At 40.0% G+C, this 15,072-nt stretch overlaps 1 protein-coding gene across 1 annotated transcript in view; it reads left to right on the forward strand.

Moving 5' to 3' along the window:
* Positions 1-14,440, forward strand: part of LOC129085364 (broad substrate specificity ATP-binding cassette transporter ABCG2-like) — a 79,138-nt gene extending 64,698 nt beyond the window's left edge. The window contains exons 13-16 of the mRNA XM_054591756.1: positions 1,150-1,304; positions 3,054-3,143; positions 3,906-3,988; positions 14,036-14,440. Coding sequence (XP_054447731.1) covers positions 1,150-1,304; positions 3,054-3,143; positions 3,906-3,988; positions 14,036-14,183 — 476 coding nt within the window. The 3' untranslated portion in view covers positions 14,184-14,440. The remainder of the gene's footprint in view (positions 1-1,149; positions 1,305-3,053; positions 3,144-3,905; positions 3,989-14,035) is intronic.
* Positions 14,441-15,072: the final 632 nt, after the last annotated feature.

Raw genomic sequence — 15,072 nt, forward strand, 5'->3', positions numbered from 1 at the left:
TATTTATGTTCTTATGTATGTGTGTGTGTGTGTGTGTGTGTGTGTACACACACACACATATACATGAACCGAAAGATAGAAATTTTTGGGGTTTATTTTTTTAATAAGAATATTTTTGATTACCTGAAGACAGATTCATGTGTGCATTGTATTAAGGGTTCTCCCCAGGCTCATTGCCTTGGAATTTGCATGTATTGCACTGTATACATACTGAGATACTAGTCATATATATATGACTAAAATATATATATATATTATATATATATTTTATATATATTATATATATATTTTATATATATTATATATAAAATGGGAAGCTGGGCCACAGGCTGGTTCTTGGGGATTCAGGGTTCATTGAGAAAAAGCAGCCCCTGGCTGATACACACACACACACACACACACACACACACACACACACACTTTTTTTTTTCGAGAAAGTACCATAGGAGAAGACACCCTGATTGGGTTTAAATTTCCATTTGACAAGTGAGAGGCAAGTCTTAAAGAGGCAGGCACACCTCCAGGACCCTTGGGCTCCTGACTAGTGTTCCTACGGCTGTCCCAAACCCTGTTCAGAGTGTGTGGCCCATAACGGTACCCCATTATAGTTTAGAAGGTGGTTTCCTGAATCCGAAGCTCTATGGTACTTGGTCTCAGACATCTGCGTTCTGCAAGCCGTCCCTCAGATAGTGAAACCACTGGGAGGTCATGCCATCCTGATCTTCCCGCACTGCTCACTACCACAGTTAGCACAGTTACGGCACGCAGTGCGTAGTGTGGGGATGTCTGGGTGAAAACAATGTGTCCTCAACAAGCTTCTTTCTCAGAGAGAAGGCTGTAGAAGTCTGGCTGGTGTGCTGCCTCCAGCTCTCATCTAAAGCACTCAGCAATTGTTAATCGTTATACAACAAGGAGCACAGGCATTACATGAAAAAGTGCTCGTGCATTAGTGTAAAAAAGAAAACTGAGTGCTAACTCTGTGCAGTTCTGTGAGGGGGGACAATGAAATTGGCAACTCAGGGCGGCTGGATAGAGGGTGAATGTTTTCATTTTAGTATTAACTTCTCATTCATATTTGCGCAGTAAACAGTGAATCCCAGGTACACAGTGACCTAGGTGGTTGGATGAACCCCCTCTTTTCTTCCTAAGGATTCAAGCCAACGGTGGAGTCCTTCTTCATCATGATGTTTACCCTCATGATGGTGGCTTATTCGGCCAGTTCTATGGCTCTGGCCATAGCAGCAGGTCAGAGTGTGGTATCAGTAGCAACACTCCTCATGACCATCTCCTTTGTGTTTATGATGGTGAGTAGGAACTGTGCTTCTCTGAGTAGTAGTTATTTTCCCACTTTCATGCCGCTAGTTCACCTGTCATGGAAAACCTCCTTTGGGGATTCTTTAAATGGGACTCTTAGCTTTAAGGAAGCCATATATTAAAACATGGCTTGTATTGGAGAATGTACTAGCTTTTTCTCTACCTTACCCAGCCTTTTTCTGCTACTGTTCTAATATAATTACTATAATTTTAGTTAACATGTTGTTACAAATGAGAGTTTAAAAGATGCTTCTTGGTGACCTAAAGTGAAACCTTGATGACTGGGAACTTCAAAAACAGGAATATTTTGACAGGAAGATTCCCTCATAAAAATGACAGGTTGATTGCCTGACTTCTGTGCGGGTGTTAGAGAACCGCTGGCTTATTTACCCAGCAGCTGAGATGGTTTGTTTGGATCAAATACTTTCCAAGGGATAAGCTCAGCTCCATGGGACTAGAACACTATGTGTGTGGCATGGGTAACTATCTTGGTTCCTCCTGTATTTTGAAATGGATTGTTTTAAAAATAGTGAAATATTCCAAAGTCCACACAGCACTAGGTCCCCTCCTTTCTGAGTTCCTGACATTCACTTATGTCAATATATTTCTGTTTACCTCTTTTTCTTAACGGTTATTTAACCCTACTCTTCAATGCCCCTGATGTTTGCGTGCACATAGATGAATGACAGGGTGAAGGACCAAGGTAGCGAATTCAAGTGAACAGAGATGCTTAGCCTATTTACTAACTAGATATGTCCTTTCTGTTAGAGCAGGAGTAGATGTATTTAAAAGTTGTAAATAGCACACTCTTGCCATTGAAAACTACCGATCTAAACTTTATTGAGGAAGTGATAGACCTTGCATACGTTTCCAGTATGTCATCCAATAAATAAAATGTCCTTCAATATATAAAAGTGTTTTGTTTGATATATTAGATGGTTTGATTCATTATTATTTAATGGTTTGTATAGAGAGCCTGTAAAACCATATATTGCTGAGAGATGTTATATGTTAACACTTTGTGAGATCAGAAATATGAACTCCCACCAACATCATTGTCAATGTTAGGCCCATCCCCACTGGCGAGTGCCAGTTGAGAGAAGTTTTGTAGGGACCTCTTCTTACGTAGCCATCTCTTGCTGGAGCGGTCCTTCCTGGGGTCTTCTTGGCAATACTGCTTTTGGTAGCTTAAAGTGAAGGTATTGACCATATGTTATGCTTCAGTTTGCCACATTATGTCTAGGCTTTGGGTTATTTTAAACATGCGTTCTGAACCCCCAATTATTCCTAAAGCCATAATGAGATAGAATGCAAACCCTTGTAAATAACAAAGCCTTCTGTGTTATGGAATTATAGAGGGGCATGTGGTGCTCAGGATATGTTCTGGGTGTCTGTTTGTGGGAATATGCAGTGGTTGTAGCATTACAACAGTCAGGACTAAGGGCCTTCCACTGCTTGCTGTTTCAGAGAAAGTAAAAGCCTTCACAATTAAGGATCTTCCCGTTAAATGAAATATAGGTGTATTGTCATTCCTTTAAAACCACAAACAGCCTCAGCTGTAGAGAGGAATACACATGCAAAAAGGATACGGTAAGTCTTTGGAGTAGTGGAAGGAATTTTAAGGAAGAGTTGGCCTTAGCAGAAAGGTTTACAGGGTAGTAGGGACGTAAGAAGCATGACCTCCAGAATTCTTCACGAGACCACTCCACCAGCTCTGATGTTGCATCTGCTCTCTGCAGATTTTTTCAGGGCTGTTGGTCAATCTCAGAACCGTTGTGTCTTGGCTCTCTTGGCTTCAGTACTTGAGCATTCCTCGATATGGCTATGCGGTAAGTTTTCCTCTTCCGTCCCTGTGACTAGGCTACTGTTCGCAAGCTAGGAGCAACCAGAGTAAAGCCTGGCCATCTCATGTCCCCAGGCATGAGTGGGGAGGTCTCCCAGGAAGTTCCTTTTAGGAGCAGTGAAGATCAGTTTCCTATTAAGCCTTAAGTGAACTTGACTTTCCTGTCATACTGTTGAGTGAGGGAGGTGAAGGGTGGGGTGATAACTCACAGTTAAGGAGGAAGATTGAGCAACTGATGTAAAAAATGTAGTCGGTTTCTGTTCAATAAGGAAATATGTGAGAGGATGGGAGCCTAGACTACATTTTTTTCTAGGCCATGTATGTTATATTGCAAGGGGAATTAGAAGAACCAAGACTATTTAATATTCACACCATTATTGGCTTTAGAATCTAGTCAATTACAGTGAAAGCTGTCTGTGTCTTATTGTGGTATAATTGAGTCTCAACTGCCAGGAATTACAACTGGTTCAATTAAAACAATCAAGAGGCATATGGGGTAAAATAGCGAGAGGTCATCCCTCCTTGAGAAATACTTTATTTCCTTTGCATTAGAAGCCAAAATTCCAACCAAAGGCCTCTTGATTGCCAGGAACAATCATTTTAGTTGCTCTGGTGTCACAAAGACTGTGTGTTGTTTTCAGAAATAACAATAAAGATTAAACTATGAGGATACGATTGTGATAATTCTTTGGAAAATTCTTTTGAAATTTAAAACTGTTCACCTTGACTGCTTCTCCTTGCTTTATAGGCTTTGCTGCATAATGAATTTTTGGGACAAAACTTCTGCCCAGGACTCAACATAACAGCAAACAATACCTGTAGCTTTGCAATGTAAGTTCATATTCAGTGTCAGTATGGATTTGCTTAGTGTGTGGCAGGACGGAGAAAGGCCACTGGGCCTAGCTGGTATGAGTCCTTTCAGGGACACTGGCTTCTCTGAGCCTAAATAGTTTTATCTGTAGAGTGAGTTTTGCACTAATGCATATGAAAGTGCTGTACAACACGTAGTCTACATGGTCAGAATTGTATTTAAGTGGGAAAAATATTTCTAATGTGCTGTTTGTTTGAGGCCTTTGAAAAGATCCTTTTGCTGTTCTGCTTGTGGGTATGAGATTTCATTTCCAGAACATTTGCTTTTGAAATTAGTTGCTTTAATCTTTTAGCAAGGCCTTCCTGTATCTGTACTATCTAGATTACGTGAGGTGTGTGGATCTATAAACTTATGGCTTCATGTGAGCCCAACCCATGTGAGAGGAGCAGTAAGAGCTAAAGGGGCAACAAAATTGGAAAGAGAGTGAACATTATCCTTTCACCATTGTGGTACTTGTTTCTTGCTCCTGCAGTTAGAAGACATCATGAAATCAAAGTCTGCACAGTTTTTGTTGTTTCTTATACCGACTTGGACTACTGCCAGTGGAAGTATCCTCCACAGAAAGTAACACGTGTTTTAGTAAGCTAAAAAGGAAATCCCCTTTTTGGCATTATGTCAATAAAACAGAAATGTATATTTTAATAAATGCATATTTTAATAAAATTAGAGAATGTTTCTTAAAAATTAAGGGAAACTCTTTTTTCTTTTTTTATTGTTGTTCAGTTACAGTGGTCCCAATCTTTTCCCTGTTGCTCTCCCCTGCCCTGCCCACCCCCCGACTCCCACGGTCAATCCTCACCCTGTTGTCCATGGCCATGGGTCCATTATACATGTGCCTTGGCTTACCCCTTCTCTGCCTTTCCCCTATGATCCGCCTCCCCCTAACCCTTTGGTCATTGTCAGTTTGCTGCTTATTTGTCTCTGGTTCTATTTTGCTCATTTGTTTGTTGATTAGTTTCCACTTATAGGTGAGATCATATAGTGTTTGTCTTTCACTACCTGGCTTGCTTCACTTACCATAATGCTCTCCAGTTCCATGCATGCTGTTGTGAACTGTAGTAATCTGCTGCGTAGTATTCCATTGTGTAAATGTACCACAGTTGTTGGATCCACCGATTTACTGATGGGCATTTAGCTTCTTTCCAGCATTTGGCTATTGTAAATAATGCTGCTATGAACATTGGGGTACATAGGTTCTTTTGAATTGGTTTCAGGGTTCTTAGGGTACAATCCCAGCAGTGGGATTGCCAGGTCAAAAGGCAGTTCCATTTTCAGTTTTCTGAGGAAATTCCAAATTGTTTCCACAGTGGCTGCACCAGTCTGCATTCCTACCAACGGTGCACTAGGGTTCCCTCTTCTCCAACCTCGCCAGCACTTCTTGTTGTTGATTTGTTAATGACGGCCATTCTGACCAGTGTGAAGTGGTATCTCATAGCTGTTTTAATTTTCATCTCTCTGATGGTTAGTGATGCTGAGCATCCTTTCATGTATCTCTAGGCCCTGTGTATGTCTGCCTTGGAGAAGTGTCTGTTCAAGTTCCTTTGCCCATTTTTTAAGTGAATTGTTTGTCTTCCTGGAGTCCTGTGAGTTATTTATATATTTTGGAGAGGTATAATTGGCAAATAGGTTTTCCCATACCATTGGTTCCCTTTTCATTTTGCTGATGTTTTCTTTATCTGTGCAGAAGCTTTTTAATTTGATGTTGCTCATTTGTTTCTCCTTTCCTTTATATCCCTTGCCCTAGGGGATATTATCAATGAAAATATTGCTGTGTTGTATATCTGACATTATAATGCGTATGTTCTCTAGAACTTTTATGGTGTCACTGCTTGTTTTAAATCTCGTATCCATCTTGAGTTTATTTTTATGTATGGTGTAAGTAGTTGGTCTAGTTTCATTTTTTTTGTATGTAGCTCTACACATCTCCCAACATCATTTGTTGAAGGGGTTATTTTTACTCCATTTTATGTTTCTGCCTTCATTGTCAAATATTGATTGACCATAGAATCATGGGTTTAATTGTGGGCTCTCTATTCTGTTCCATGTGTATGTGGTTATGCCAGTACCAGAGTGTTTTTATTACAAAGGCCTTGTAATATAATTTGATATCATGTATTGTGATCCCTCCTACTTTATTCTTCCTTCTCATAATTGCTGATGCTATTCATGGTCATTTATGGTTCCATATAAATTTTTGAAATATTTGTTCTATATGTGTGAAATATGTCATTGGTATTTTGATAGGGATTGCATTGATTCTATGGATTGCTTTGGAGGGGGGCGTAGTACGGACTTTTAATGATATTACTTCTTCCAATCCGTGGACATGGTATATACTTTCAATTATTTGTGTCTTTCTTAATTTCTTTCTTCAGTGTTGTGTAGTTTTCTGAGTACAGGTCTTTTACCTCCTTGGTTAAATTTATTCCTAGGTACTTTATTATTATTATTATTTTTTGTCACTATAGTAAATGTTTTTTTTCCCTAGTTCCTATTTCTGATTATTTCATTGTTTATATACAAAAATGCCTGTGATTTCTGAATATTGATTTTGTTTTCTCTTGTTGCTCAATTCATTTATTAGGTTGAGTAGTTTTTTGGAGGAGCCTATGGGTTTTCCTACATACACCATCATGTCATCTGCAAACAATGACAGTTTTACTTACTCCTTTCCAATTTGGATGTTTTTATTTCTTTTTCTTGTCTGATTGCTGTGGCTAGATCTCCCAATACTATGTTGAATAGAAGTGGTTAAAGCAGACACCCTTGTCTTGTTCCCTATCTTAGGGGTAAGGCTTTTAGTTTTTGCCCATTGAGTATGATGTTGGCTCTAGGTATCTCGTATATGGTGTTTATTATATTGAGGTATGCTCCCTCTATTACCACTTGCTGAGTGTTTTTATCATAAGTGGATGCTGTAGTTTATCAAATGCTTTTTAGGTATCTTTGATATCGTCATGTGTTTTTTATCTTTCATTTTGTTTATCTGATGTATTATGTTTATTGATTTGAGAATATTGAACCATCCAAGCATCCCTGGGATGAATCCCGCTTGATATGGTAGATGATATTTTTTATGTATTGCTGGATGTGGTTTGCCAATATTTTTTTTTGAGGATTTTAACATCTATGTTCTTCAGTGCTATTGACCTGGAATTTTCTTTTTTGTATCTTTACCTGGTTTTGGAATTAGGGTAATACAGGCCTTATACAAAGAGTTTGGGAGTCTTCCCTTTTCTTGGATTTTTTGGAATAGTTTAAGCAGGATGGGAATTAGTTCTTCCCCAGATGTTTGGTACATTTCACCTGTGAAGCTGTGTGGTCCAGGGCTTCTGTGTGCTGCCAGGTTTTTGATTACTGCTTCAATTTCGCTAGCTGTTACTGGTCTATTCATGCTTTCTGCTTCTTCCTGATTCAGTTTTAGGAAATTATATATCTCCAGATTATTTGTCCATTTTGCCCAGGTTGTTAAATTTCTTGTCATGTGGTGGTTCATAGTAATCTTACAGTCCGTTGAATTTCTGTGGTATCAGTTATCACTTCTCCTCTTTCATCTTTGATTTTACTTATTCGTGATTTCTCTCTTTTTTCCTTGATGAGCCTGGTTAAAGATTTGTCAGTTATGTTTATCTTTTCAAAAAATCAGGTCTTGGATTTATTGATCCTTTGAATTATTATTTTAGTCTCTTTGTCATTCACTTCTGCTTTGGTCTTATTTCCTTCCTTCTACTCTGGGCTTTGTTTGCTGTTGTTCCTCCAGTTCTTATAGATGTAGGGTTAGGTTGTTTACTTGAAATGTTTTTATCTTTCTTATGTAGGCCTGTATTGTGATGAACTTCCATATCAAGACTACCTTCTCTGTGTCCCATAAGTTTTAGGCTGTTGTGTGTTCATTTTCCTTTGTTTCCAGAAACTTTTTAATTTCTTCCTTGATCTTATTATTAACCCATTCATTGTTTATTAGCATGCTACCCAGTCTCCATGAGTTTAAATGTTTTTGAGTTTTTTCCTTGTAGTTGATTTCTAGTTTCAAGCCCTTTTGGTCTGAGAAAATGCTTGTTATGATTTCAATTTTCTTGAATTTGTTGAGGCTTGTTTTGTTTCCTGTCATGTAGTCTACCTCTGAAAAATGCTCCATGCGCATTTTAAAAAAATGTGTATTTTGCTTTTTGGGGGTGAAGGGTTCTGAATATATCAATTCAGTCCATTTGTTCTAGAATGTCATTCAGTATCACAATATCCTTGTTGATATTTTGTTTGGAAGACTTATCCATTGTTGACAGTGGGCTGTTAATATCCCCTACAATAAGAGTATTGTTGTCTATATCTTTCTTGAAGTCCTCCAAGATTTTCCTTAAATATTTGGGTGCTCCTGTGTTGGGTTCATATAGGTTTACAAGGGTTATGTCTTCTTGATGGGTGTTTCCCTTAATTATTATGAAGTGTCCTTCTATGTCTCTTTTATTTTTTGTCCTTTTTTGAAATCTATTTTGTCTGATATAAATGTTGCTTCCCCAGCTTTTTTTCCTGCCCATTTGCTTTGAATATTTTTTTTCATCCCTTCACTTTCACTCTTTGTAGATCTTTTTTTCTGAAGTAAGTCTCTTATAGAGGGAGCATATTTATGGGTCATGTTGTCTTATCAATTCAGCTACCCTATGTCTTCTGATTGGAGCATTTAATCCATTTACATTTAAGGTTATTGTTTGTAGGTGCTTATACATTGCCACTTTTTCTATAGCTGTGTCTCTCTCTCTTTTGCTTTCTTTCCCCTGCCCCCTTCTGTCTGTCTCTCTTTCTTCTTCTTTTTATAGCAGTCCCTTTAGCACCTCTTGCAGTGTTGGCTTGGTGTAGACATACTCTTTTAGCCATCTTTTGTCTGGAAAGCTTGTTATTTCACCATCTATTTTAAATGTGAGCCTTGCTGGGTAGAGTAGTCTTGGTTGTAGTTCATTGTTTTTCATAATCTGGAAATTTTCGTGCCAATCCCTTCTGGCTCGTAGTGTTTCTGTTGAGAAATCCACTGATAGCCTTATTGTAGCTCCCTTGTATGTTACTTCCTGTTCTCTCTTCCTGCCTTTAAGATTCTGTCTTTGTCTTTAACATTTGACATTTTAATTATTGAGTGTCTTGGAGTAGGCCCATTTCGGTTCCTCTTTAATTGGGATGCTCTGGGTTTCTTGTACTTGGGTGACTTTTCCATCTTCACCAAGTTAGAGAAGTGTTTGTTGTTATTTTTCATTTTTAAAAAGATTTTATTTATTTATTTTTAGGGAAAGGGGAAGGGAGGGAGAAAGAGAGGGAGAGTAGCATCAATGTGTGGTTGCCTCTCACACTCCCCCTCCTGGGGACTGGCCCACAACCCAAGCATGTGCCCTGACTGGGAATCGAACCTGTGATCCTTTGGTTCTCAGGCCAGCATTCAATCCACTGAACCACACCATCCAGGGCTATTTTTTCAAACAAGTTTTCTATGCCTTGTTCCTTTTCTTCTCCTTCTGATAATCCTATGATATGAATGTTGTTACGTTTCATGTTGTCCTGAACTGTCCTAATTCTTTTTGAATCTTTTTTCAATTTGTTGCTCTGCCTGACTGTTTCTTTCTACCTTGTCTTCCAGATCACTGTTTCGGTCCTCTGCTTTATCCAGCCTGCTTTTAATTCCTTCTAGTGTGTTTTTCTAATGTGTTGTATTCTTCCTTTCTTGCTGGTTTTTGTGCATTGTTTCTATTTCCTTGTCATGCTGCTATAGTTCCCACTCAGTTCCTTGTAGTTGTCACTGAGTTCCTTGAGCATCCTTATAACCATTTTTTTAAAATTCTATGTCTAATAAATTGCCTCGATTTCATTTAGCTCTTTTCCTGAGGAATTTTCCATTCCTTTTGATCGGGGGTTCTTTCTTTGTCTCCCCATTTTAGGTAACCCTTTTTGTTTGTTTCTGCATCTCAAGATGCTCCGCTTTGCCTGCCTGCCTTCCTGGGGTGGCCTTCTGTGGTAGGAATCCCGTGGGACTCAGAAGTGCAATCTCTTTGATCTCCTGATCTGGATGCTCTAGGGTTACCCTTTATTCAGTTTGTGTGGCTTCTCTTGTTCTTGGGCTTTGCTTGTTGGTGGTTCATTTGTAGGTGGGGTCTTTCCACCAGCAGGCTGACTGGTAGTCACAACTCCAGCCACAGCTTGTATGCTGTTGTACAGGTGTTGGTTAACAAAGCTATATTACCAGAAAACCAAACCCAGTCCAGCAGAAAAAGAAAAATCTTACCACAGCAGCAATATCAACCACAATTGAGCAAAGATTAACAAAGGTAGAGAGAGATTAAGAATATTGTAAGATAGGAAAAAGGGAATAGGAGATCACTAAAAGAGGGAAAAATGATTTTGAGTGTGAAGAGGGAGGAGAAATAATAAGAGTAGGGAATAGAAATGAGGCAAAGAAAGGGAGACAATAAAACTTAAAATGTAAGTAAAACAAGAAAAGGAGATGGCAAAAATGGAGTAAGAAAAGGGAAGAGTATATTATGAGGTTTGAAGTGAAATTAAGGTATTGAACTAATGGGAACAAAATTGCAGAAAAGCCACAGCAACCTCAATAACAATGACAGCTGAGTGAAGACTAATAAAGGTGGAAAGAGAATAAGAATATTATACAAAAGAGAAAGGTGAACATGAGATATCTACAGTAAAGAAAAATGATTCTGAGAGGATGGGAGAGGAAAACTATTAAGAGTAAGGAATAGAACTCTGGCTAAGATAGGGAAAAAATAAAATAAAATTCCTAACTCATCTGATCAAGGGCACGGGGAAGGCAAAATGGAGTAAGACAGCAGGAGAGTATCCTATGGGATTTGACGTACAAACAAACAGTGAAGAAACAGGAATACGGTTGTAGAAGAACAGCAATAACTGCGATGTCCTCACCCAACTAGCCACAATTTATAAGGATGGAAAGGAAATAGGACTATTATAAGGAGGGGAGTGGGGAGAATATGACTTGACTTAAGGAAGGAAGAATGCTTTTGTGAGGATAGACGGAGTTGACATAGTAAGTGGAGGTAACAGGAACACAGCGTAGCAAGGGAGAAAATAAAGTCTACAACAACAATAAGAAAGATCGGGAGAAGACAAAATGGAGTAAGACCAGGGAAGGGTGTTATGTGGGATTTGAAATAACAATAACATGAAAAAACATATAATCTGAATAAAAAAGAATAAAAAAAAAGACCAAGCGTAGCAACTTAGTTGGAATACAATGGAAGCACAAGGAGAAATACTGAAACGTGAAATGAAAAAAAGAAGGAAAGAAAAACACATGCAAGTTCTGAGGAACAGGGAGGTAAAATTCATCTCAGCTACTGGTGTTCACCTTCTGACTTCTTTCTGGATCAGTCTCTGTTTTTTTTTAAGCTCAGGGTCCCAGGATGGGTTGTCCAACTTCTGACAACACCTCCTGTGTCTCCTTCACCTACCTTTTGAGGGAGCAACTGAGAGGGTGGGGCCTCTGCGTCTCCCCTGGTGGTAGCTCTGTGTGTGAGCCATGGGTGGGCAGATTCCTGAACCCCCCTCGCTGCACCACTTTCTGATGGATTGTCAGCTTTAGAGAAATAGGGCCCTGGGACCCATTGTACTTTGCCTCCCTGTGAGGAGTTCAAAATGGGCCCTTTCAGGCTTTCATCTTGCTGTCTTTCTCTTGCAGAAATGCCCTCTGCAAAGTTGTTAAGCCTTACCCAGCCAGTTTTGCAGATCTTCCCTGACTCCCGCCAGAGGTGGGGGCTGGGCGCAACCTTCCCTTCGAAGAGGTTCCACCAAGGAAGGGGGTCGAGCCTGGCCTCAAATAGTCTCGGGTGCACAGTTCCCCAACCACCGCCCTCATAGCGCACAGTGGTTCGCTTTCTGCACTCAGCGCATGTGCGCCAGGCTGGCGCCAAGAAACCATCTTGCTTTGCACCCCTGTGATCAATCCACCCAGCTCTACTGAGTGGGAGCCAATTGCGCCCACAGTCCTCCCTCCTTGTGGGCAGGGCAGGTGCGTGCGTGGGGTCGCTGCCCAGCATGCCTCAGCTCCCCTTTTAAGAAAGTCTCCAGCTGCTCCCACTGCAGCGCTGAGCCACAGTCTGACCTTCCACACACTCCACCTCTCCCAAAGTTTGAGTCTATTGCAGGCACAGACAGCCGCGGCCCTCCTCCTCCACCAGATCCAGGGGGAAGCAGTATCTCTCTAACTCCCTGGCACTGTCCTTGTCATTGTCCACTGCCACGCCTATGGGTGTGCCGCTAGCTGTGTGTGCCAGCCTGGTTCTCCCCGAGGACTTTGCATAGCCAAGTTGCTCCTGGCCCGGGCCTGGGGGTTCCAGGCTCTGGAAGGGGAGGGAGCCACAGGCTCCTGTCTCTGACCAGGCTTCCCATGGGTCCAGGTGCCGTGGCTGCTGGCACCGAGGCTGCTGGTGCCACGCCCAGAGACTTTCCCCATCCACCCAAAGAACCACATTTCCACCTGCTTTGAAGCACCGTCTGTATTATTTGGCTCCCAAACTTCATATCAACTAAGATTCCATTGACTGTTCACTTTATGTTTTGGAAGATCAACTAAGTGTCTGCATTGGGTGCCAGAGCACATGGACTGGGCTCCCACATACTTGGCCTCCATCTTCAGAATCTAAATGACACTTTTCTTTGTGGTGATTCTTAATGGTTTGATTTTGATACATTAATGGGTGAGAGAAAAGAGGATGTTGGTATTCTGTATCTCAATACCATTGACGTAGAAGAGAAATAATTCTGAATAATGGCACGAATTGCTATTTTGAAGTATGGTTGGATTTTGAATAACACAGGTTAGAATTGCACAGGTCCACTGATACAGCGATTTTTTTTCAATAAATACTGTAAATCTACTTTCTCTTCATTATAGTCTCCTTAACAGTTTCTTTTTTAGCTTATCTTATTGCAAGAATACATATATTATATATGTGTATATATAAATCATGTAACATAAAATATGTGTTAATTGACTGGTTATGTTATTAATTAGGCTTCTGCAAACAGTAGGCTATTGGTAATTAAATTTTGGGGGAATCAAGAGTTACACATAGAGTTTGACTGTGCAGGGGGGTTAGCGCCCCTAAGCCGATATTTTCAAGGGTCAGTTATATTGCCAGGAAACCTCTAGAGAAGGAAGAGGTTTTTTAATCCTGCATACTCCCTTTATTTTTGATGAGAATGACATGTTTTTGGAACTGCTAAAGTCCAAGAGTCGTGCAAAAATGGTACCAGACAATCACTTTGGCTGCGCCAGTTATTTTTAGTACCAGGTGCTGGTCTAACCCGTGGCCGGGCTCCTCCGTATGCTCTAGTCCAGCTTCCACTGAGGCCTCCACCTCGTGACGGGCCTGCTGCTTCCAGCCTTGGAGCAAGAGCTGATGGAGAGCAGCTGTCACGAAGCCCTTCCTCACCTGTTTTTCTAGTTTCAGAATTCTTAGCCTGCATTTTTTTTTTTTTTTTTTTTTTTTTGTATGGCTGATTCGTGGGCAGTGAGTTCTATAAGGAGCTTTGATAGTGTTTAGGTAAAGGGCTCAGATGTCATATGTCAAGGCTGAAGTTTTCCCCTTCAGGAGAGAGTGAAAAATTACTGCTAAATGTCTCTGCCCTTTGAAGAGAGCAGCATCACAGATTTGTCAACAAATGAATCTGGAGAGGATAGCAACTTGGTTCAAAGTGTGCATCTCTGAACTTGGCCAAGTTCCTTAAACCTTAGTCTCCTTATCTCTTAAATATGTATAATATTCACCCTACTGAGTTGCTTTAGGGATTAACTAAAGTGTTATATGCAGGCTGCTTATCATGCTGTCTAGCCTAATTGTACATACTCTTTGTTACATATTATATATGAAGGGATCGTTATTTAAGACTTGGTAATCTCTAGGGTTCTTTAAGTAAGGAACAACAAATACAATGAGTAAAATTGTACTGATGCTAAGAATGCAGTCTTATTCTTTTCCGTTTCATTTCAGATGTACTGGAGAAGAATTCTTGGTAAACCAGGGCATCGACCTCTCATCTTGGGGCCTGTGGAAGAATCACATAGTCTTGGCATGCATGATTGTTATCTTCCTTACAATTGCTTACGTGAAGTTGTTATTTCTTAAAAATTTTTCTTAAATTCCTCTTTAATTGACACAATTTATCTACACTAAAAAAGGAGCACTCTATCCCTGGCCAGGCAGCTTAGTTTGTTAGAGTGTCGTCCTGACACAGTTGTGGGTTTGATCCCTGGTCAAGGCACATACAGGAAGCAATACAAACGCATATGTCCGTGGAACAACAAATCAATTTTTCTCTCTCTCTCTGTCTCCCCCTCTTCCTCTCTCTCTCTCAAATCACTAAATAAAAAATTAAATAATAAAATAATATAAAAAGGGAGCATATTGATTTAAGTATTCAACAAAGTATCTTGTCTTTTCATTTTATTTTTCAGCCTGAATTTGTTTCAACAGAGACCTTAATAGAAATCTCAGTGAACTAAATTATGAAAGAACCCAAGTCATAAACTAGAGGTATTATGTACTGTTAGTTTATATAGTCAGACAATACCCACGTGGGAGATATCATTTAATTTATTGACATAAAAATAAATTGAATTCTAGAATTTCATGACAAGTCACCAACATCTGTTAGCAGATTCATCATTTGTAAACTGAATAGGTGTGCTAGTGCCCTCCAACTTTAATATGATATGAATCTAGACCTGCCATTATTTAACAAATAAGTAATCACAGATGTATTGATGCTGTAGTGGAAATATGAAATCTAAACTATGTTGGGAAAACCCAATGTTATTTATGGAGTAAAAAAGCCATTATGACGGACAAAGCTCTGATAAGACTTGTAGGGTTAGTAGAACTTACTGAGGGTTCTCTGCAGTGGAGTTAGAACACCTCCGGGGTCTTGGCTGGTCCTCTGGGCTGCAGCTGCAGGGAGCCAGGACCTGGTGACTTACCCTTCCTGGGGTTGTTCAGCGTTTATGTGCATGAGATCACCTGGGATCTTT

The sequence above is a fragment of the Pteronotus mesoamericanus genome, unplaced genomic scaffold (assembly GCF_021234165.1).
Source record: "Pteronotus mesoamericanus isolate MK-2021 breed Mesoamerican mustached bat unplaced genomic scaffold, CSHL_Meso_final scaffold_232, whole genome shotgun sequence".
Lineage (NCBI taxonomy): Eukaryota > Metazoa > Chordata > Mammalia > Chiroptera > Mormoopidae > Pteronotus > Pteronotus mesoamericanus.